This window comes from Dermacentor variabilis, chromosome 2 (assembly GCF_050947875.1).
Source record: "Dermacentor variabilis isolate Ectoservices chromosome 2, ASM5094787v1, whole genome shotgun sequence".
Classification (NCBI taxonomy): domain Eukaryota; kingdom Metazoa; phylum Arthropoda; class Arachnida; order Ixodida; family Ixodidae; genus Dermacentor; species Dermacentor variabilis.
In genome coordinates this window covers 153,632,801-153,658,034 of record NC_134569.1, presented here as the reverse complement: position 1 = coordinate 153,658,034, position 25,234 = coordinate 153,632,801, and the positions used below count along the sequence as shown (strand labels likewise).

The 25,234-nt window shown below is 46.4% G+C and overlaps 1 protein-coding gene across 1 annotated transcript in view; it reads right to left on the bottom strand.

Moving 5' to 3' along the window:
* Window positions 1-19,849, bottom strand: part of nmdyn-D7 (nucleoside diphosphate kinase homolog 7) — a 45,151-nt gene extending 25,302 nt beyond the window's left edge. The window contains exons 1-7 of the mRNA XM_075679333.1: window positions 19,697-19,849; window positions 19,178-19,284; window positions 17,296-17,462; window positions 12,918-13,067; window positions 9,437-9,555; window positions 2,060-2,115; window positions 259-361 (exon numbers count right to left, since the gene is read on the bottom strand). Coding sequence (XP_075535448.1) covers window positions 259-361; window positions 2,060-2,115; window positions 9,437-9,555; window positions 12,918-13,067; window positions 17,296-17,462; window positions 19,178-19,180 — 598 coding nt within the window. The 5' untranslated portion in view covers window positions 19,181-19,284; window positions 19,697-19,849. The remainder of the gene's footprint in view (window positions 1-258; window positions 362-2,059; window positions 2,116-9,436; window positions 9,556-12,917; window positions 13,068-17,295; window positions 17,463-19,177; window positions 19,285-19,696) is intronic.
* Window positions 19,850-25,234: the final 5,385 nt, after the last annotated feature.

Genomic DNA, 25,234 nt, shown 5'->3' with positions numbered 1-25,234 from the left:
ATATTTGCGGCTGTCAAGAGGTCATCGCATCGTACACCTGTTTTGCGACCGTCCACTGTTGTGCCACCCCCCTATCGTGTCACTGTAGTTCCGCTGTTGTGGCATTAATGAGCCGCCGTGCGTGCCATGTACTGTTAACAGCGAAAACATTTTTTCTGCTACGCTGAAGTAAGGTAGAAATAACCCTTTTCAGCACTTGCAAGCTTAAAACTCGAACGTTGATCACGGTTTGTGTTAAAGGAAGAAATGTGAACAAACCGTCTTTGAAGACGTGTGGCTTGACGACGCAGCAGGTGGTTTTCTCGAAAACCGCTGTGTTACAGCGACGATCGAACTGGCTTCCAAAGAGCACCACGGATTCCTGGAAAGAAGGATAGAACGAAAGAAAGAAGGGAATAAATAAATAAATAAATAAATAAATAAATAAATAAATAAATAAATAACGAGCAGTCGAGTGCTCAGTACTACGTACATCATTGCTATCCCACTTGAGGGAAAATCCTTCGCACGAACCTGGTGGTAACCCTCGCGTAAAATGGCATTGTAGGTAATGAAAATAAATGTTGCTTCAGAGAACTTCTGTGTCTTATTTCGTTTCTAGATGTTTCCTTTCGGAAGCAGGCGTGCTGTTAAACCAGCGGCGAACCACACGATCCGTCGCACTTATGTTATACGCCTCCAAATAGGCTGTGAACTGTGACGGTAATTTACCATGATTTATAGCCACAGTTCATTTCAGATAGTTATTCAAACCTGTTTCATAGCTACAGCTACAGTCAGAGAATCATCACGTGCTGCGGAGAGCTATCGTTATTCGTCTACTTAATCGTCGTGCGCATGCCAGCATACTTCTCACACATTTCTTTTTACAATTTCGGACCTACTCCGCAAAGAGCTTCAGCGTATATCGTCGACCTCTCTCTCTCTCGCTCTTGAATTCGCCAAAAGCCCGTTACTTCTGAGCTTTGCCAAGTAAATGCTCCTGGATGGTCGTTTCATGCATCAATGACGTTTACCTTGAGCCAATTAGCACTTCAACTAGGTCATCTAAGTTTGTTCAACTGTTTTATTGCACCCGTGTTTGCAAGTACAACCCTTACAAGGGAAAAAGAAGCTTTGAAATTAAAAGTTATGCTTTTGTCATACAGGCTTTGTGTTCTTTTCTGCTGATACAGACGGTTGTTCGTGGAAGAATCAACTTGAACTGTACGAGGTGTACGAGCTGTATGCCCGCCTGGAAGTGATAATGCTGCCTAAAATATGGCTTCCTACACTCTGGCTTGGCAACTTTTATGACACATGCTGCGCTTCTACGTACATACACATACGGGCAGTTGACTTACTTGTGATTTCGCTATTTTTAATTTAATGACGTGAAATCTCGAGTAAGCTCAGTCGTCGATCCTGTCAAAACACGGCGGTTTCTCCTCAGTATCCTATCAAAATTCACGACGACGCCTCATACTCGGCTCACTGCACGCTCCGTTTTCTACTTCACGCAAGAACGGTCGACAATTTTAAACTCTTCTCTTGTTTCCTTTGCTTTCCCTCGCCTTGATAAATCCGCTTCCTGGGGTGGAAACAATGTTTTATTCATTTTATTTAAATAAACGTTCCAACTACAATACGCTTCTTTTCTCGTGACAAGCGTTGCGAGAGTGATTGAGACTCTGCGCTGGCTTCTTGATTATATTAACTCAGTTCCTGCGAAGCAACAGTTCGCGACCGCTGACTTTTGGATATACGTTTAGAGACTTACACGCCATCTTGAGACGACTTCCAGCTTCCCCTCCCCCCCCCCCCCCCTCGCTCTCCGTATTCCAACAAAACATCCAGAGAGCTCCCGTTTCTTCCGAAGTCCCAGGCGCTACTACGATGCTCATCTTGAGCAGTCGCCGATGAGGCAGAACGAGTTGGCAGAACAACAGAAGTACTAGGGAGTTTTAGAAATAGGGACCGCGAAGTTGACAGGCAGTGTCTGCCAGGGATACAAAACAAGGCAAAGAAGAGCGCACTTTTTTTTTTTTGAGCTGTGTTACAAGTAAAATTTGGTACAAACCTTCTCGGCTGACGGCTTGTCCTTTGAGATCCAGCATAGACTTTGCAATGTGACTGCTGTATGCAAAAGTGAGTGAGACAGAATTAAGTTGAACAATATCAAAAGAATAACCACATCTGGCAAATAGCGCAATAGAGAAAAGAAGCATGAGAAATGCTTAAGATTTGCTGTACCACTGCTACAACAACAACAATAACAACAACGCCGACGACAATAATAATAATAATAATAATAATAATAATAATAATAATAATAATAATATAAACGGCAGCCTGTTTCGACATATCCCGAAACTTAGATATAGTGATTAATTACGTAAGTTTAAGTAATTTTTTACACGGTAGTCCGGGTTCATTTTCCGGAGCTGTACAACTGGGGACGCCTGCTCGATCCCATAGTACCTTTGCGGTCCAGAAAGATAGATGGCATATTTTTTTTCTTTGTTCCAGTCGTACAGTTAGTTTCACGAGGAGGAGGAATAAACATTTATTTTGGAAACAGTATTCCGGGGTAAGCCCCGGTTCGACTCTCGGTGGGAGGTCTCCTCATTCCAGGAACCCTCTGGCCTTCGCTGCCTCCTTGGCCCTGGCGACGAGGCGTCTTTGTTGTTCCAGGTCCTCGGAGACGAGCTTGGCCTTTCTATGAGGTCTTCGCTTTCTTGTCTGGCGTTGCAACAGTCTCTCGGTGAAGGCAACGCGTCTCTGTCTAGATGTCATGGACATTCGAGGATCAGGTGCGCTCATAGACTTTTTTTTTCGAGTCCTAGTGCGGGGAGTGTTTTCGTAAGCAGCTACCTACTGCAAGAGGTGCCTCAGCATTGTTTTCATTCTTCCTTCAATCATTAAGGGTATGCTACGATAGTTTTTCCAATCGAGTAGCTGTTTTGAATGAGCTGTCTGCGTCATTCAGCGAACGTCGAAGAATATGAGTATAGTAGGGGCATGGTGCGCAAAAAGCAGTTGTGCTTCACCGCACGCACCTCCAATGCGGAGCAGAGAGTCCTTTCAAGGGGGTAAAAACGGTGATTGATTGAATGGTGACTGAAATTCGACTAGCCACTAGCTTTCCCTACTGCTCATTATTGCTAAAACAAAGTGGGGAGGTCAATTTTTATTAGGGGTATTCGCACAGTGAAGTTTCAGAATCGAGTTGAACATGACTATTTTAGAAAAACGACCCTCGAAAACGAATCGAATACCGAACATTTTATCATTTATGAAGCAATAACAAATACGAATTTTGTGCGGAGTCTGCTTGGTAAAAAAAAAAAACTGAAAAAAAAGTTGCAGGCTTATGTACACTGACGTATACTTGCCGTTGACAATTAGCCGTCCGAATAGCCGAGGATCGTGTAAATGACTAACAACTACATTACGTCATCTGGGGCCTCACGGCAATGACACTAATGAAACAAGGGAACAGCATGTTAACAGAGGCACATATACAACTGTGGGCAGGAGGCGCAAAGACGCAGCCTCCGTGGCCACGGTTTATTTAGGCCGGCCAGCCCCGGTGTCGCGGGATCCCGGGAGCGGCCATACTGCGACTGCTCAGGTCGGGCTCTCTAGCGTGTTGCTGTTGTTGTTGCCTCAACACATGGCTCGTCCCTATAGGGAGGATTGGCCCCACTAGGTTGATTGGAAAGAGCAATTAATACGAAAAGGGGAGAAGGCAAACATTCAAAACGAACTACCAGGGAACTAAATGCTCACAGAACTTTCTAGAGGCGCTATACATAAATTTAGGATAAAATGAAAATAAAGTGTCCCACGGTCGGTACCCGAGCAGCGATGGCTTCCTCATGCTTCAGTGAACTTGTGTACAGCAGTAATCATTGACCCATGGCTTGTGCATAATTGACAGGCATTAAACGGCAAAATGTTTGGTGTAGTAAGCGCTAAACGCAGCTTATACTAGTTGGAAATACGACGAACTTTCTGCGGAGGAAGGAGAAGCGACGGCAAGAAACAAAGCAATGGTCCATAAGTTTCCAGTTCATTGCAAAAAGAGCAGAGGTTAGTTATGGATAAACCATATCTATGAAGGTAAAAATTTAGGCGGGGAACTTTACAACGGAAGCTTGATAAGGTCTCCTCGCATTGTCGTGCAATGCATTTTCTCGGGTTCCACTGGAAATTTAGATGTCGAAAATCGTTGCGGAAAGCAGGGATGATTCATAACAATTTAGAAGTAAAAGGCATTGAAATCAAGCTCCTGTTATAAAGGAAAAATCGGGAAGAATTTTTAAGACTGAGTCATTCAGTGATAACGATACGAGCGAGTCATCTGATCCATTTAAAAAGATTCCACTACGACCGGGGACCAGGACAAAGCAGCCTTCAGACAAACTGTCCGGTGCAAGAGTCGAAAATACACTCAGAAGGGGTGACTGATTATTAGAAGTTAAATGTGTACAAGCCGAAGGCGCATCGGTAGCAATTATTATTTGAGGTTTCAGCGCACCTAATTTTCTGATGGAGAGAATAAATGCCAAAACTTCTGCAAGAAATATTGGGGTGTAATCAGCGAAACGGAGAGCGAAAGGTCAATTGAGTTGATTTGGAAAGATACCAACTCCAGCCTTCTCTAAAATGTGTGTTGCCCTCGTAGAAATAACCAAGTGAGACGGAAATTGATTAGGATGATCTTGAAGGAGACTTTCAAGTATGTGCACTGAAAGAAGTTTTGCATGTTTTCGGAAAATACAATCGAAAAACAGTTTCACCTTTAACAAATTAGTTTTTGGAGAAATCAGGCACGGTAGCAGAACATGAAGTTTTGATAACAATGTCTGAACAAAAACTTGTGGTTGTCGAAAACGCGGCCAACGTGTCCTGAAAAATAAATCGAAAGAACTGAAGAAAACGAATTGCAAACGGAAGAGGGATGCATCGTAAAGCTTTAGAAATGTCAGGACAGTAAGTTTCTTAAACCTGGACTCAAGAGGAAGAATTTCAGCTTCCAGATAAAGCACATCGTCAGCCACAAAATTTGGCAGTTCAAGACAAAGACGCAGTGCTTGACTTTCAATGTATATACAAAGTCTTAGCTTGTATGCTGCACATCCTGAAAAAAGAACAAAGCTGAACTCGAGAATGGGGCGAACGTAAAGTTTATAAATGATCAACAACATAGCCCTCCGCATACCGTCTTTTTATTACTGAAACGGCGCAAAAATCCCATTGCACGTTGTCCTTTACTAGCATTTATTTCGATTTGCTGCTGCTAGTTTGGTGTGCCATCATACGTTATTCTTAAGTACTTCAAAGCTGCACCTTGCGGTATCGGCTCATATCGATAATGAAGAGAAGTGAAAACGGAATTTGACAATGGAAACGCAAGTAACGAGCATTTCTTGGGGTTAAGGGAAAAAGAGATTCGGTCCAGCCAGGACTCGAGCGCAGACAAATAAGATTGTAAATTTGGTGTAACGTATTGATATCCCGTGATGAAGAGAAAAATGCAATGTCATCAGAAAAGAGATAGAGTTTCACATCCCGCTGAACTCAGACAGAAGATAACAAAATAGTTAAAGAAAGCGGTGAAAGAACTGATCCCTGGGGTACGCCTCTGGTATGTTTATATGTGCCCAATGTAACCCCATCCTTGAAACAAAAGAATTGTCTACAAGAAAACAACTCTTGTATCCAGGCCCGTATTTAGCCTGGAACCTCACAGCTTGCTAGTCTAGAAATTAAAATTCCATGTTCGACACTGTCACATGCTTTTGGAATATCTAAACCTCAATTTGAAGAGAGAAACAGTAAAAGTGGTCAAGAAGAAACAGGCCAACCTAGATACAGTAAGGGTACAAGCACACAAATTCAGGCTGGTACTTGCAAACAAATATGCAGCCTTGGAACAGAGAGAAGAAGATGGCACAGATGTAATGAATGAAACCGTAACTAAGGTAGCTTCAGAATCAACAATTGAAGTGGGAGGCAAGGCACCAGTGCAACCAGTAGGCAATAAGGAAGTTATTCCTTATATCCACAAGCTTTCACACAGCGTGAAAAAAGTTGCCACTAGACACGGTGTACAAGTTGTGTTCTCGGCGCCATGCAGGCTTTCAAAACTTTGTGCCAGGATTGAAAACCGGAAACCCAAGAGCTTCTGCACTTTTCGCCATGTTTCCAAATTCACAGACTGTTCCACCAATGTTGTTTATCGCATACCGTTGTCGTGTGGTAGAGCGTACATCGGACAGACAGGCCGCTGTGGCAATGTTCGCTTAAAAGAACATGAAACGTCTGTGACGTCCGGTGGAGGGGCAAACTTTCTCGCTCACTGCCGAAGTTGCTCTTGCCATCCTGTTTATGAAGACACTCAATTTATTGGTAGCGGAGCCACGAAATGCGAGAGAGAAGTCATTGAAGCTTACCAAATCCAAAAACACGGTCACAATCAGTGCGTGAGCGCACCCTCCGTATCGCTATCTTGCAAAGAACTGGCTTTTTTGAAAAAATGCCACCGTTAGAATGTGTCATTCACATATGTTTTTAAATGTTTTTATTGCTCTTTATAACGAGTGCGTTGGTTTTGTATGGCGCATGCGCGTGTTGATTTTCTTTTCTTTTCGAACCAAGTGCTAGGTCCATCTAAATAGGTCGCGAAGCTTGGAACGAAAAGTGTGCCAGAACCTATATCCCCAAAGATATAAGCTAGTGGTGCACGATTGAAGCGCGATTAGGTGAGGGGGGGACAAACACTGTAACTAGCAAACCTATGTACGTGAAAAAAAAATTTCGAAAATTTTAAATCAGAATACTGCCATACGATAAATATTCCGCTTCAAATATGTTTGCTGTACCAATACAACAAAAGTTTATTTTTTTTTCTATTTCACAATTTGTTAGTTCGTTCTTGGTGACTCATACCAACCAGTGATTCGGGCGTAAGGCTGTTATGTTGTGCGGAATGGCGTTGCTCACTTCAACGTAGCGGTTTCATCCGAGTTCTTTTTATTTCCTTGCGTGTTTGTTCAAAGTGCGGCATTTTCTTCACTTCAAATATTGCGTGACCTAGCAAACGGAATTCATTGGCGAAAGGTGCGAGTGCAGGTTTTTTGTTATCGTGCAAGTTCGAGCTGCGGCATCCGACGCGCTTGTCGATCGTGGGGAGGATAAATGCGGAACGCTCCGTTCAGCGAAGAAACATCGCGGTATGTTGGTTTACTCTCCGTAACACAGGCTCTGAGTGTCCGACGGGTAGCAACATTAGTAAGTGGAGTGTTTTTTCTAAATGATAATGTGGGGCGATGTTATCTTGTCCGAAAACAGTTGGATATGAATACGTGGTGTCGCAAGGAATTACGAATGATTCAGTGAAAAGGATCTGCATATGTTGCTGTACGTTACGAATTTCTGCTGGCCATAGTATTTTTCGTCCATTGAAAGGCGTCATGTTTGGTCAATCATATTGGTTGCATTATTCTAGACGAATAAAAGTGAAGTTGCTTTTGAAACCTCTGTGGCAGTGTCAGCTATTTCCATCCTATTCTCTCACTTTCCTACGGGAAGCTACTGGAGCAATTGCCATCAATAACAGCCTAATTATGTTCACATTAAGACATACGCCACTCCTATATTTAAAGGACACGTCGGCGCTTCAGCTGAGGCAAGTCGCAAGCTCGCCGGCTCGCCTCAGCCTCAAAAGAAAAATAATTGCCGGCGTAGCGGTCGAAATGCCGGACGCTAAAGAAATTCAAACATTCGCGCCAAGCAGCATGAGATCTTGACGTCACTGCCCTTTCCGATTGTGACGTCACTTTTTTATTCTTTATTTTTTTTTGCTTGCGGTTAGTTGTCCCCACGATACGTAGATGTCGACGTTTGCAACGAGCCGCCATTTTCTTGACATGTGGGCTTCTATGGAAGCTTCGCTACCAGTTTACATATATACCTTGCGAACTCTTTCATCAAACCCTGTTGCTAGTACCAGCGTGCGTGGTTGTCTTTTTCTCCCATCTTGTGCACGCGTCTTCGAAGACTGGGTTTCGTTCTATGTTTGTCAAGCTATGTACTAAAAGGCTCCGCACCAGGCCCTTCTACGTTACACCTCTCTGCTGCCAAAGTTGCCCATACATTGTCTTTCATTATTTAAATAATTCGGAGGAATAACATTGTAATTACAATGTTATTCCTCCGAATTTGAGAACGGCAGCCAAAAAAACAGATGTAATGGGTAAAAAACACCGACAGCGCATGTCCGTTATGTTATCTCTTCTCAGACTAAAATATTAAAAGTGCGAAACAATAACAGGAGATCGACCCACGCAAGAGGCCGGGTTTGTATACCAGAAATCTCGCCTTCGTGCATAGCGTTCGTAGCCAGCGTTTTCCGGTAAACGTTATGGTTACATAAGCTTCAGTGGCCGGGAAGCATGAAAAGCAGTAAGGCCGGCCTTTGAACGCTATCGCGTTCCACTCTTAAAGGCGAAGCTTAAGCATCCTCCAAATTTTTGTAGGAATTATTGAAATTTCGCAGGAAAAAAGAAGGGATAGGAAGGTGTTCTTCGGCGAGCAGTCCCGTTTAGGAGGAAATCCAACTTAATTCAATGGCAGTTGATGCGGTGCGGTCCGCTATTAGGGTACAAAAGCAACAGCAAATGTTGAAACCATGTGCTTCGCTGGCACGCAAAATAATAGGACCTATCTTCGAAGGCATCTTGACGATTTGTAGGGGTGAGCAATGCTTCGAGTTTGAGAAATGACCAAAGAAGCGAAAAATAAATGAGCAAGAAATATGAAAAAAAAATAGATAGACAAAAGGAAGGGGGGGGGGAACGAAGCAAGCAAGCAATTAAGCCAGCAGACCAACCTGCCATCTTTTGAATAGCCTCTTTGGTTGCCGAAAAAGCAAGCGAGAAAAAATAAAGGCCGTTCACAATGACTTTTTCTTTGTAAGTTGAGCCTGTCATCGCGGCACGAGATTTGCGCAGGATACACCGCGTATATCGATGGCTCGATTTGGTGACGAGCTACATGGAAACGAAACGAACACTCTTCCAAACAGAGCTCAACATTTTCGAAACCGCGCTGCTGCGTGCTTAATCGCATCGCGCCATTCTGGAAAAGTGCACGCTGACGCCTGTAGTTATGGAACGGGAACCGTGCTCTTAAAACTTCTCTTTTGCAACTGCCTTCCAAAAATCGCCACTACCACGGCAATTCCCTCGCTATGACGTCGATCGTTATAATGATTTACCGGCAAGGACAGCCCATTAGCGAACGCCTTTACGTTAAATCAGGTTCACGATTACCGGACCTGCAGAGTGCTAGCTGTTTAGTGCTCTCCCTTTTCCTCCAACCTAATGTTCACTCTTCCGTCTGTATGTAACTTAAAGAAAACGGAAGTTCTATGGACACGAAGTCATACCTTGCTGGCCCGAATCTCCGCCTTCCGTCTTCACTGGTTGGTTCCTAAGCCTGGCGAGTACCCTTTCTCCCAGAACCTGGATGCAGACAGCTGGGTCGCTTAGGAGACCCTCGTCGAATCTGCGTGTGTGGTGGAAGAAAATAAATATTGTACAAGCGGGGCAACACATTGCCTACGTCGTATTGTTACAGCGTAAGACATCGACAGCTTTCACAAAACGCACACGATGTCTGAGGGTTAGGCGAGAAATGTTGAGTATAGTGGCATTTGAAAGAGAATACATCACTGCTTCTCCACTATCTGAGACTTCCACTCTGTATTCTGAACCGTGTGCCCAGATTTTGCGGAATTTCTATTAACTCGCGGATCCACTGATCCCCGCTATGTGTCGCCGATGAAAGCATACCATGAATCTGTAGGCGTGAAAAAGTTTGAAAAGTATCGCCAATTAGAAATGAGCTGCTGGTGCGAGTCAATGCAGAATCTAGCAAACGCCTGAAAGAAATCCTAGAAACTACATTCTAAATATTTTTACACAGCCACATGGGTAACACCCCTATTTCTAGGACTTTAAATGTTTTTATACCGCACGACAACGGAGCGCTAATTAGACGTGCTATGCGAAAAGGTGCGATCGAAAACTGCGTAATAATTCTGAGTTTTGAGCGCACAGAAATATGTGACAAATAAATTTGACAGCGATAGCTTAGAAAGTTTATTTAATGCGTTTTTGCTGTCGTCTCTCACAGCTATCATAACTTTTACTTGCCAGAAAAAGTCGGCAAGCATGCCTTCATTGGCCCCCGCCATCAATTCGATCTTACCGCTTACACGTGAGGGTGTTGGCCGTGTGACAACCAAACAGTCTTTATATACCCATAAAAGTGTAAAAACGCTCAGTGTGGGTGCAGTTATTCTGGCATGATGACCTAGCTTTCCGGCTCAGCAAGGTTATTTATAAGTGACTCCCTAGTTGACAATGTCACCGGCTGATGTACCCTTTGAGGAACATTTCAAACTGGCATCACATGACTCACATCACAAGAAGCCGATTAATGAGTTAGCGGTGAGAGGGAAAATAGAGGAATTCCAGATCAAGCTACAGAACAGGTATTCGGCTTTAACTCCGGAAGAGGACCTTAGTGTTGAAGCAATGAACGACAATCTTGTGGGCATCATTAAGGAGTGTGCAATGGAAGTCGGTGGTAACTCCGTTAGGCAGCTAGGATACCAGCAAACTATCGCAGGAGACGAAAGATCTGATCAAAAAGCGCCAATGTATGAAAGCATCTAACCCTACAGCTAGAATAGAACTGGCAGAACTTTCGAAGTTAATCAACAAGCGTAAGACAGCTGACATAAGGAAGTATAGTATGGATAGAATTGAACATGCTCTCAGGAACGGAGGAAGCCTAAAAACAGTGAAGAAGAAACTAGGAATTGGCAAGAATCAGACGTATGCGTTAAGAGACAAAGCCGGCAATATTATTACTAATATGGATGAGATAGTTCAAGTGGCTGAAGATTTCTATAGAGATTTATACAGTACCAGTGGCACCCTCGACGATAATGGAAGAGAAATTAGTCCAGAGGAATTCGAAATCCCAAAGGTAACGCCGGAAGAAGTAAAGAAAGCCTTGGGAGATATGCAAAGGGGGAAGGCAGCTGGGGAGGATCAGGTAACAACAGATTTGTTGAAGGATGGTGGACAGATTGTTCTAGAGAAACTGGCCACCCTGTATACGCAATGCCTCATGACCTCGAGCGTACCGGAATCTTGGAAGAACGCTAACATAATCCTAATCCATAAGAAAGGGGACGCCAAAGACTTGAAAAATTATAGACCGATCAGCTTACTGTCCGTTGCCTACAAACTATTTACTAAGGTAATCGCAAATAGAATCAGGAACACCTTAGACTTCTGTCAAGCAAAGGACCAGGCAGGATTCCGTAAAGGCTACTCAACAATAGATCATATTCACACTATCAATCAGGTGATAGAGAAATGTGCGGAATATAACCAACCCTTATATATAGCTTTCATTGATTACGAGAAAGCGTTTGATTCTGTCGAAACCTCAGCAGTCATAGAGGCATTACAGAATCAGGGTGTAGACGAGCCGTATGTAAAAATACTGAAAGATATCTATAGCGGCTCCACAGCCACCGTAGTCCTCCATAAAGCAAGCAACAAAATCCCAATAAAGAAAGGCGTAAGGCAGGGAGATACGATATCTCCAATGCTATTCACAGCGTGTTTACAGGAGGTATTCAGAGACCTGGATTGGGAAGAATTGGGGATAAAAGTTAATGGAGAATACCTTGGTAACTTGCGATTCGCTGATGATATTGCCTTGCTGAGTAACTCAGGGGACCAATTGCAATGCATGCTCACTGACCTGGAGAGGCAAAGCAGAAGAGTGGGTCTAAAAATTAATCTGCAGAAAACTAAAGTAACGCTTAACAGTCTCGGAAGAGAACAGCAATTTACAATAGGCAGCGAGGCACTGGAAGTCGTAAGGGAATACATCTACTTAGGGCAGGTAGTGACGGCGGATCCGGATCATGAGACGGAAATACTCAGAAGAATAAGAATGGGCTGGGGTGCGTTTGGCAGGCATTCTCAGATCATAAACAGCAGGTTGCCATTATCCCTCAAGAGAAAAGTATATAATAGCTGCGTCTTACCAGTATTCACCCACGGGGCGGAAACCTGGAGGCTTACGAAAAGGGTTCTACTCAAATTGAGGACGACGCAACGAGCTATGGAAAGAAGAATGATAGGTGCAACGTTAAGGGATAAGAAAAGAGCAGATTGGCTGAGGGAACAAACGCGAGTTAATGTCATCTTAGTTGAAATCAAGAAAAAGAAATGGGTATGGCCAGGACATGTAATGAGGAGGGAAGATAACCGATGGTCATTAAGGGTTACGGACTGGATCCCAAGGGAAGGGAAGCGTAGCAGGGGGCGGCAGAAAGTTAGGTGGGCGGATGAGATTAAGAAGTTTGCAGGCATGGCATGGCCACAATTAGTACATGACCGGGGTTGTTGGCGAAGTATGGGAGAGGCCTTTGCCCTGCAGTGGGCGTAACCAGGCTGATGATGATGATGATGATGATCACATGACTTGCATGACTTCCGTGTAAACAGACACTCGCAAGAAAGATGCCAAGGCGCGTTGAACCCAAGCAGGTTTCTGCTACGCTATGTTCGTGCCTCCCAGAACGCGTACAACAGTGCCCAAGCCACCGCGGTTGAAATGGCCATTTTATAAGCAACAACATCTCGACGGCCTGCAGATCCTAGTACCATGCAGCGCAGCGCAACAAGACGAACGGTAAAGTGCGTGTCACTTTCTTCACGTCCTTACTGCTGAAACTCGCGGATGCTCACATGTAAAAATTTCCGTGCAATTACTGGTACTCGTGTGGTACACTGGCGCTCGCTGGCGCTAGAGGTACTCAAACCTGGAACACTCACACTTCCTGCTGGTTTGCGCTCAGCAGCTTCACATCTTGGGGCGTGAGCCTGAGCATGAGCGCCTTGCAGACCGTGGCCCCCGCTGCCTCGACGGCCGCCCAGACGTCTCCCAGCCTCTTCACGCCAGTCGGTCTCAGCACGAGCACGGCGCTGCATGGGAGGAGCCGCACATTGAAACAAAAACCGAGGTGCGTACTCGCGCGCGAGTGTGTGTGTGTGTGTGTGTGTGTGTGTGTGTGTGTGTGTGTGTGTGTGTGTGTGTGTGTGTGTGTGTGTGTGTGTGTGTGTGTGTGTGTGTGTGTGTGTGTGTGTGTGTGTGTGTGTGTGTGTGTGTGTGTGTGTGTGTGACAAGGAGGTAACATTTTTTTAGTTGCTGTTAATCTTTCGGATCTACATATGGGATAAACTTTCTATGTAGAAGTTTCACCATCGAGAACGAAGCGACAACTTGCGTGCAGTCTAACATGCCTTTCCCTACGTAGTGTTCCCTTGATGCGGCCGCCATCCATCGCCTTTGAATATCTGCAGGTTTCAACATCTACGTAACTTTTCCCAAGTATATTGAAAACTACAATCCGAAATCCACGAACAAACGAGTTCATGTGACAATCGGGGAAACGATAGGCAAAAGAGGTGTGATAGGCGAAATAGATGTGAAGTGACGAGGGGAGGGTTGGCGTTGCTCTACTCCTAACAAGGTTGCGAATTGCGGTCACAGCTAACCACGAGCAGCAGGGGTTCTCGTACGCGTTAGGGAACTTCATTAGCGGTGAAATTTTGAGTACAACGCAACCCCCTGCTCTCCAGTGGTGCCATCGTTAGGTTGGTCGCTACCTTTGTAAACGCGCTAATTGGATCGCTTGTATACGAAACAGTGTAAACAACTGCTCGAGAACAGCCCAGGGCAGCCTGGCGCGCATTGGTCTGTACTTCTTTCTTTCTTTCTTTCTTTCTTTCTTTCTTTCTTTCTTTCTTTCTTTCTTTTTTTTTCTTTCTTTCTTTCTTTCCTCAGGAGGGTTGTGTTGTAACAAACAAGAAACCCCAACTTATGCGTTGCCTTGAACATGGGTATTTGCACTGTTGTCTGTATCTAGGTTATGTGAGGGCCAGATCCCCTCCCAGGACTACCTTCGTTTCAGGCCGAACGGATTACCTAGGCTTGACAGCACAAGCTAATCGCTACGAATAAGCTCTGACGTGTTGTTGAACGTTCTTCTTTGCACATTTAATATGTTACACGGTTTATTTCTAGTACCACTTTGATTGCCAAAATGTTTCGGATTGCTATAGGTAAACTTCATTTTTAGACGGTGAAATGGAGACTATTATCGAAGATTAAGCACTGACACAGCAACTTTCATCATCCGTCGAATATTGAAGAAGCTCTTGATGAAATCAATGAACACCGTTTACAGACAAAAAGAGGATAGACTGCTAAGTGCGATGCATACTGTGGTAGTTTCAGAAAAAATTGGCGATAAGTTATTTCACTGCTTAACGAAAACTAACCTGTGCTTTACTTTCGGATATTCAGGAAAACTTTAAGAGTGTTTCTGATTATTATGCCTGGCAGTTTATCAGACCCCGTTACCATACAAACAGCGCTCAGTAAATACAGGCAGCTTGATTAAAGGAAGGCGCCAATCTGAGCGCAATCAGCACGTAAAAGTAATTACGGGCAAGATATACAGAATGTTCACTTCAAGAAGTAATACATGCATGCACGGAAGTAACAATCATGTTGTGGGAGGCGGCGAGCCGCCTCCCACAAAATGTACATGTACACAACATGTACAAAAACATGTACGAAACATGTTCAAAGCATGTGCAAAAGTCATGCGTATAGAAAGGGGAGGGTCTGCAAGTCTATATACATCAGTGCCAATTCGTATCGTCCGTTAAGAAGTCCAGGAAACGTCCGTGTTGCGGCGAGGGCCACAAATAGCTCTCTGGTGGCCGTGGTTGAGAGTGTCTGAACGCAGGGCGCATTGTCTAGCACGTTGAGGGCGTGGTCTTGCGTTGTCGACGTCTATACGCACCCAGTGCGGTGCAACTCGGCAAGCATAGTTGAGGCATGCTGACTGGTTTTTGGCGAGCGCCGAGAGTTCAGGCCGTTGAGGGAAAACACGCAGAAGACGGTGTTGTAGAACGGCGTGCAACGGTGGCAGTGCCGGAGAACCGCGAGGGTCGCGAGTGTGCCTTGTTGCCCTTGCTGATTCTTGCTGCGTCACCATTTCAGGTGCGCGTTCGGTTGTGCAGATGCTGTCGTCGTTGATAGCGTCCGGTTCACGAAATCCGAGAGAGGTATACCAGGCAGCACCTGCAGCGTAGGTTGCGAGCGAGGCGCAGCCACAGTGATCCAATAGTGCGAAATTACGACCTGCCGCAGGTTCTCGTGGGTGCCCGGCCCTGGTAGAAGTCGGAGCTCCGAAAGAAAACCATCTAGCAGCTCGCGAGTTGCGTGAAGATAGCGCAAGTGTTGGTCACTCACGTTGTTGATGTTAGAAGTGATTCTCGAGCTGATGAAACCAGATGGCAGAGCTGCTCCTACAAAACTTCGGTAGGTCATACATCCGCACAGAACATCGGAAGGCTCCATTGCTGCTGCTTGCGGTGAAATCTCGAATGCGCATAGCATCAGGGCTGCGGTGGTCGCTGAAAGCATTGCGAAGGTTGTACTTCTGGCGTCGCCGTAGCTGAGAGCGTGACATTTGCGCCTAGTTGAGCCGGTGGGACAGCCTCTGAATAGGTGATGAGTGAGGGGCCCTCGAAGGGAAAGCGGTTAGCCTGCGGGGACGTCCAAGGAGGGAGAGCGACGGGCCGTAGAATAGCCGAAAGCGCTTGCGTCTGACCCAGTGAATTCTTTGGAAAGAGTCGTCGCGCAGCTGCCTTTGAGCTGGGGAGGACGCTCACGGACAGAGTAGAGGTTTGATGCTGGGGCCAGCGTGTGCTGACGATCGGCACTGGTGGATGCATGCGATGTGGGACGACAAGACGCGGAATGACGCGACGGTTCGAATGGCAAGACCTGCTGTGACTGAGCACTCAAGGTTACTCCTTAGTGAGCAAGGCCGGCTGCCCGCAAGTCCTTGTAGATGTCGGGGCCAGTGGGTGGTAGCTGGAGCCTGGAACTAAGCCGGAGCCTGGAACTTTGCTGATACGGAAGTGGCTGTCGAGCTGGATGAACCAGATGTCCGGCATGTCGATGTACAATTCCCGGACACCCTACAACCGCGGGACGTCTGCCGGACCACGTGAGGTCATGTGACTGTCGCCTTGGTGGAATCGGCGCGTTGACGTTGGCATGGCTGAGCTCGGTCGTCCGGGTGACCACCTTGTGAGAGGCGGCGCGAAGAGGTAGCCGCCGTAGCCACGGCTTATTTAGGCTGGCCAGCCACGGTGCCGCTGCATCTAGGGAGCGGCCGACACCGCGGCCGCTCAGGTCGAGGGTCTAGCGTGTTCTATTCTCACGCTACGCGCACGTGAGCCGTCTTCTTCACCTGCTCTGGATAAATGCGCCGCTACAATATAAACACATACGTATCTATGCATGCAAGTGCAATTTGCAAAATCTTTAATCTAGACTTCAATCCCGTGTAAATCAGTAGAAAAACAAAAATAAGAAATAGAACAGACAAATTCGGATTGAGAACTGTGAATTTGCCAATTTATTCTCATTCTCATTGGTACGACATGTACTCTCGCATTTTGATGCGATGGGTTTTTCATGCAAATAAGCCCTGGTGCAGTAAAGCCAGTTGGTGGGCAGCATATTTCCTGTGCAGTTCCTGCTATGTCTTCGTTTTTATTTATATAGCACAATATAACCATATTGCACAATGACAATTTATGCGCGCGCTAGCAAACCCTTCCTGTTTAAAATTCGCTTTTCTTTTTGTTTCTTCCTTTCATTGTTTTTCCTTCATCCTTTTAATTGAACTGCTTCATATGTTACCATATTACATTGGGACATTACCTATTTCTGTAGAATTTGTTTCATACCGCTAAAATTGCTTGTTAGACATAAAGTGTGCTTCTCACTTCTGTACTAAAGAAATTCCAACCATCTTTGTAGCATCTTCCCTATGTACTCTGAGTTTGTTCTGCGAACTGCCCACTGCCGTCATTTGGAGGAGCAGCCACCTTCTCAAGCTACTCGCTGCAGTGGCTTTTTGTGACTGCTCCTTCCCTTCCTTCACAGAAAGATAAATAAAGCATTTAATTGAATTGAAGATTAATCGTAGCCCTCCACTGCGGTGTGCTTTACAGCCTAGGTATGAACGTTAAGATAAACAAATAAACAAATAAATAAATAAATAAATCCGGGAACCGCAGAATTAACGCGAAGCGATGTTCACGCATCGTTGCGCCACCATACCGTTCGTGCTTGGGTCCCAGGAACGCGGCTGTCTGAGCGTCGGCGTATCCCAGGATGCGCAGGTGTCGCGAGAGCACGGCCACCACGTTGCCCGCGTACAGGTCGCGCAGCGAACAGTCCTCGCACTCGGTGCGCCGCAAGAACACGCGCCGAGTCTTCAACTCGATCTGCATGCGCGACAAAAGAAAAAGGCAGAGAGAGAGAGAGAAACAGTACAGGGAGGGTGACCAGACGGACGTCCGGTTGGGCACCCCGCACGGGATGGCCATCCTTCCCTCCGCCTCCTCCTCCTCCGCACGGAGGAGGAGGAGGGAGGTGGCATTGTTTCTCCTTTTTTTTTCAATGCCAAACGCAGAGCGCGGGGCCAATTAGCTTTGCTCTGCGCACCGTCAATCTCGGCGCTGTCACTGAGCTCAGTAGAGATTTAGGGTGGACATTCGGGCCGATATAGGAACTCTCGAACCGCAGCGAACGGTGATGCTTTCTTGGCGATAGAAAAGCGTTGTTTTTTTTCAACCTTGTATTTTCGACGAGACCGTTGCCTCGCCATGCCAATCAAGCCGGAATTCGCATTCGAATACAGAACAGCATTTTTCAGAACAGCAGTAGCAGTCTTTTTGCGGAAGTAAACATACACACTCCAGGGAATGACCAATGATTGAGTCGGAGAAATACGCTGAAGTGTGTAAAGCTGAGAAGCAAAGAAAAATTGAGTATATGTTTGGCAGAACGGCCCAGCGCCTGCCTTATGAAAATTATATACGTTATCGCCACCCGGCTCTACCAACAGTAACTTCCTATTGCAAGAAGCAAAAGGAGACGACGACCTCGACGACGAAGCAGCAGCAGCAGTAGTAGTAGTAGTAGTAGTAGTAGCAGTAGTAGTAGTAGTAGTAGTAGTAGTAGTAGTAGTAGTAGTGCTATAACGGTAGCGGTTTTGGGCTGGCAGCGCACATTCCAGAGACGGTTTCGATTCCACTTGTCTACACGTGCATAAAATATACCATGTCTCTTGGATGCTACTGGCATAATTTTGATTGCTTAGCTAGCACTTGATTCACAATTCAGCGAGCGGTTGGACTGTTACAACTAATCCACTCTAACATACCTGTTAGGTTTGAATGGATGCTTTCCCTAATTGCTCCAGGGAATCAAAATGAATGAAATAAAATTTAGCAGATCAATCAATTATCCAAATCTGGTGACTAGCCATCAGGTAATGCCGGCATTGACGGCTTCCCTACCTCGTGTATCACGTTCCACAGGATGTACGATATGACTACGCTATGCCCAGTTAGCCTCTTGCCACGTTAATATGTGCTTTTCGGGTTATCTTTACTTCAAACGTGTCAGATTACCACATAGATCGAAATTAACCGATTGCCTCAAATTTTAGCGTAAATTCTTTTATTATATCCATGGTAACAACACGGCTCAATTGTTCAGCTGCCCAGACTGTCGACGACGTGGCGTCATACAACTAAACGTAGTCGTTATTATAGTTATTTTGAAAATTACGGGTGCGACCATTACAAGCCCACCGTAGTAGTGCCGCAAGCGCCGCGAAAAGGCCTCATCGTTTATGAGACTTTTTGTGAGATGAAGAACGAGAACGCTAAAACACTGTTTCTCCTTTCTTTTTCTCTCGCTTCCATCGCACATCCAAGTGAGTCACCGGACAGTTTATGCCCTGTACCAATTGAACAAAAGGACGGCCCCGAGAAATTGATTAGGAGCCCACAATGCGTCATTAATGATAATTTGCAAGGAACACACTAATCCTGCAGAGCAAGCGTCGTCAGACATGCAGACGTTCACGCGGCTGTTCACTCATGGGTTCAAGAAATGACTCATGCAATTTCAAACACCCAAAGCAGCTCACCATTTCCACCGTCGAGTCCCTGGTGAAGAAGTTGAGGATAAAATTTCTCACGGAGAAGGTGCTCGCATCATTCCATTCGGCGAGGAACGAGTATTTTTTGCCCGACACTGAGCAAAGAAATGAGAACGGTCCTTGCAGTTTCTCATGATCCACACTTCGCACCCGCTCTCGATATGCGTTCGCTTTCCCTCACTTTTCCATCCTGATTTCGACCGCTTCCAGTACAGACGGGTGAAAACTTCGTGAATCTAATTCCAGCGCCTCTCCTCCAACCATTCATCACACAGTGGCTGTACATTTAGCAATGTATGCACCATTAGGGTCCTAGAGAGCCCGCCGCTGTGCTGAAACGTGCGAGCTTATTTATAGTGGCGACGGCCCTGATCGTATTGCTGACGTCGCGGGATGAAACACACTTGAATTCGTTCTATTGTACTGCGACAACCCGTTGGGCGCTTTGGGTATTACAAGAACAATGCGCAACACTTGATGTGATGGGGCGAACATTGTTGTACATACCGGTACTCCGCGCGAGCAAAACTTTCGGTGCGCGCGTCGTATTGACGTCGGATGTGAGAGCTACTTCTGGCAACAGCGGCGGAACGTGACGGTGCCATAGAAACCACGGTTGGAAACAGACTGCTGGTCGCTTTATATGAAGCAGACGCCTCTCTCCTCACATTGGAACACGGGCGTACAAGTAGGGATGAATATTAATTTAACTGGCCCAGTAACCGTGCACGTAAGATCGGGACTGTCGAAACTTGCAGCAACCGCTATACAGCAATAACTGTCAGTCCAACGCCAATACACGCTCTCAGGTGCGTCGAATGTACTCGTGTCTGCAAAGTGCCCTTCCTTCGTCGTTACTTTAACGTCTCCCAGCTGTATACATGCACTTGGCTGCATTATACACATGAGTGGAGAGAGCCATCGTTGGAAGGGACTTGGGTTTCCCTTTCTGCAAATTATTCTGCTGGAACAAACAAAGGATAGCAGGCTAACGCACGGGATAAAAGATACCTACTTTGAAAACCGCCGGATTCCGAAGGGCAGAAAATTATCCTCGCCGGTGCTGGACGCAAAAATAAAGTGCGTCCGCTCGGATGTTGGCAGGGTTGCCAGACGGCGCGCTTCCCCTAACCCCCGCACCGCCAGGGTTGACGGCTAGCGCAGACCGAAGTCCATCGGTATATAGCGTCGTTCGATATTGACCACCAGTAGCAGTATTTAGTGAGGGGCTCTCAGCCCGCCCATACAGAAATCTTGATGAAAATTCTGTCGTGTTTCTCTCAAGTTGTCATTGCGTTCAATGGTCTCAATAGAGGACGTTCAACAAAGAGCGCGAAATGTGGACGTAGCGAACCTCAAGGGAGACTGCCTTATATCAGGACTTCCGCCGAGCAAGTTGTAACTTATCTCTGAGGTATAAAAAACATCAGCAAAAGTTTTTGCTACGCTTTGCAAATAAATGATTCTGAAATCAGTTTTGTTCTCATGGCATGAAATCCTAAGATAAGAAACTTATCTGCTGCTGACTACCCAACGATTTTCATTCATAAGTGCTCTTTGTGATTCGCCGGTCCCCTTCGCTAATAATACGTATAGCATCAGGTTTGGCTTGAATTCGCTTTTGCGCACAGCTGTAGCACAAGAGATTTTTGTGAATACGGGCCCTGGTCAAAATCGATAAAGTCTCACTGAACATTGAGCGAAAAGGCTTAGTCTGGGACCCCTGCGGCCTCAGCAGTCTCTCAGGCCTGCCATACTAGTCTGTGCTGGTCCCGTGGGTCCGGCCTGGACAGCAAGGCCTCCCATTGGTTAGGTTGAGGTTCGTCATGGGACGTGTATTGGGAATGCAGGAGACATTCCCAGATGGTGTGGTAGAGTAAGGCGTATACGCTCCATAGTATATGGACATTTGTGAGAGCAAAATGTGGGTTGCGTGGCGTGAGAGAGTGAGGCGGGGGAACATATTTGCTCGAGGCTAGTGCCATTCCACGGTCTTTCTTTGTGAACTCTTCCTATTCACTTATTCCTTACACGTAATTCGTCGTCTTATTCTGTCATTTTTTATTGAAATGAAGGCATATCTTGTGAGTGAATTAGAGTGATGAGCAAGCGAGTGGATGTGTGTGTGAGTTGAGCGAGCGAGCGAGTGAGTGAGTTAGTGAGTGAGTGATTCACCCTCTGTCAGCGGCCGCTGCACTGTGGCTGCCATTTTCGGACTGTGTAGCCAAGGCAACAGGGAACATCGCTTCTGTGCACCGAGAGCATTTTACCTTCCCAGCTATGCACACGCTACGTTTTCTCGTTGCATCGTTCCCTATTCGCTTATCATTCAGACCTAATTTTTGTCTTATTGTGTTATTCTTTATTCTAAAGAAAGTATAACCTTGTTTAGATGAAAGAGAAAGACGAGCTGGTATCGCCAGTGACACCAGCATCTGCTTGCTTCACGCTTCACATGAATTGGAACACGCACTTGCGCACACACATACATACATACATACATACATACATACATACATACATACATACATACATACATACATACATACATACATACATACATACATACATACATACATACATACACGCGCACACACACACACACACATACATACCACGGGTAATAAATCATATTTGCAGATTGCAGGAGATGCATAGGGTGTCCCACGTAACTTGAGCTAAACATTAAAAATATGCAAATGCCCCGTAGCTAGACAAAATTAAGGTAATGATGTTTGTCGTCGCTTGCAGATGCTCAGAGTATTTTTTGTATTTCGCCTAATTAAATAATTAGTCTTTATTAATTCATTAACTTCTCGAATATGTTAGAAAAAAAGTGTCAATGCGAAAATTGTAGAGCGACATGAAAAACTGCCGACACAGCTTTCTGTTGCTTAATACGTGCTATAATAAAAGTGTTTTTCCAAGCACGAGCGAAGCCCGCGAACACACGCAAAGTGCCTAGAACGGCCAGTGGCGCAGCAATTTTTCGTGCGACTGGCGCCGCGACTGGTACTTTCGTGTGCCAAGCCGATTAAGACATTTTCGGGCGTCTCGAAGGCGCACCTTTTTCCAAGAGGCGAGTAAGAAACGCTGTTCTTTTAGCTCAGTGTTCAAAACCGGATTTGAAAATGCCAATCTCACGAAATTTTCAGATGGGGCAATTCCTGTCACTTGTCGTTTTCAGCTACAGATACAAAGACTGTTTCTCGGCGTCGTAAGCACTAGAGAAAGGCTTTGTTGCGACATTTTTCTGCTAGCCTGTGACAACGATTTCATGCCATAAAAAGAAAAGAAGAACGAAAGAGATCATTATTATACTGCCAAGAGCCTGGAGAAGTGTACAATAAACATAGGTTGAGTGTTGGAGGTGGGGAGAGTGCAGATGAAAAGAAAGAATGTTACTCAAGCTGTAAAGAGCTTTACTGCACCGCTAGTTCTCGCTCACAGAGAAACAGGCTTATCAGAAGCAAACCGGTGTAAAAGGAAAGGAAGACTTGCGTTGACAAACTGGTGAGACACGTAATCTGCAAAACGTAAGCGCTGAACAAGATACCGCAGTCAACCTATCTGCAATTTTCCTTACCCCTAGCCTGATGCCTAAGAGCTATCAAAACTAAGGAAACACGTCTTTATGCACTGAAACATGGGCGATTCACATACGCCTACAAGCTTTATTGAACAGTATATTTGCAGCTACCAAGGTAACCATACATCGCGGGAAATCTAAAGCTTTATATCCTTACAACGGACACATAAGCCCCTATATCTTGGTCTTCACGAACGGGCGAATAGCTGCCGTCGGTGTGTCGCACGTGACCAATGACGTGTAGGAAAGCGGCATCTCTGCAAGCTGGAGCGACGAGCCTTTTTCCCGCAATTGGCGCAGGTCGGGGCCGTTTTGCTGGGCGGAGGCTAGAGCTTGGAAATCCACAGTGCCAGCAGGCACAGCGCCGATCCACGACAGTGCGTCAGCTGTCTGCCTTTCGATCCCAGAGATATGGCGGATCACCGTGGAAATATCGGAGATAAAGGAAAGTTGCCGAAGCTCACGTTCTGAGTACGAGGAGCTGTTGTTCTTGAAAAATTTGATAACGGCTTGTCGTCGGTCCGAATGTAAAAGCTACAGCATTTAAGCACAAAAAAAAAAAACGGGAATGCTTGACAGAGCACTAGATGGCCAACATCTCCCTCCCGAAGGTGTTGTAGCGAGCTTTTGTAGATTTGAGGAGCTTTGAGAAGAAGCCCAGCGGTCTGCAGTCTATGCCATCGTGCTGCCGCAGTACTGCACCCACTGCCGTGGTCGACGCGTCTGCCATAAGGCGAGTTGGCGCGTCGGGCCACGGATGAATCAGCAACAATGCAGTCGCCAACCACGTTTTGGCTTCCTGGAAGGAGTGCTCGTGCTCCGAGGACGAGTGGAAGGTAGGCGTATTTTTTGTGTGTGTGTGTGTCGCGACGCACCAGGTCGGCAAGTGGCTGTAGAACTTGCGGACAGGATGGTATGAAGCGCCTATGGAAATTTGTGAGCCCGAGAAACTAGCGCAACATTGGGAAAGATGTTGGAGAGGGGAAGTCTTCGAGTGTCCGCACCGCTGATTCCAGTGGCGTGATGGCTTGGTTTGAAATGCAATGGCCGGAAAAATCCATGGCTTCAACTCCGAAAATGCCTTTTTTGGGGCTTTAGGACCAGGCCGTGTTCATCCAATCACTCATATAGAAGGCGGCGAAAGTGCCCATTGTGCTCTTCGTCTCTGCGACTTGCAACAGTAATGTCGTCAAGGTAGACGAAGCGCGTAAGCTCGTCCATGAACTTTTGAAAAGTTTGCGCCGCATTCTTCCAACTGTAAGGCATACGGACAAACTGAAATAGGCCTAAAGGAATAGTGATTGCTGTCTTCGGAATGCCGCTAGGTTCGACAGGAATTTGGTGATACGAGCTCATCAAATCAATCTTGCTGTATATTTCGGTTCCTGCGAGATGAGCGCCGAAGTCATGTATGTGGGGAAAGGCATATTGACCTGGAGTAGTGATGGCATTCAAAGCTCGGTAATCACCTCAAGGCCACTAGTCACCATTGTGCTGCTTTGGAAACAGATGGAGAGCTAAAGACCAGCTGCGGGAGGAAGGACGAATAACGTCGAGTTGAAGCGTGTTCGAACTCATGGCGGGCGACTTCCAACCTCCGTCCAGCGAGCCTCCATGACCGCGCGGCGACAGGTGGGCCGGTGGTGGTGAAAGGAGGCGTCACCTTGTGTTTCACGGGCAGCGCATCGTTTCGGGGCTTCGTGAGTGGCGGGTACTCAGCAAGTATCTCATAGTACAATGAGACCGGCTGAAACGCACGGATGCCAGATGAGGTGAGGTTGGACTGCAGGGCAAGTACGTCGAGGGATGTGACGTTACCCTTTAGGCGCCGATCGCGAACACTCACAACTAAGTTTAAATGGCCGAGGAAGTCCGCTCTCAGTGTTGCAAAGCTGACGTCGGAAATCACAAACACCCATCTGTGCAAGCGCCGGAGTCCGATGTCTATAGCGTTATTGACCGGAGTCCACACGACGCGATGGCAGTGTTGTTCACTGCGTGGAGCCTGGGTGTGGAGTTGCCGCGTTGGTGATCTGCGGTCGCGGCAGAACGATAGGAAGCTAAGCTCTGGTGTCCACGAGGAGGCGGGTGCTGGTGATGCGGTCGACCGCGAAAAATAGCTGGCTGGCGCGAGGGCCGATGTCGCATGTCGCCGTTCGCGACTGGCCGGTGCGTTTCCCGTCCACGAACAGGGCTGGGTGCAGCGACTTGCTTGTTCCCAAAAGCGTTGGCGATAGCTGCACAACTGCCGCGGCGAGTAGGGCGCTGCGAGACTGTGAAAACGAATGGTTGCGCCGAATGTGGTCGCCAGAGTTGCCGCCCGTCGTCAGCTTCTCCAGTGCACTGGTAAGGCGGTCAACTGTTTCTTCCAGGCGAGAGAGTCAGTCTCCTCGCTCTGAGATTCTCGCAGCGGCGATGGGTAGCTGTGACGCTGAAGAGGTGTCGCATATGCGGTC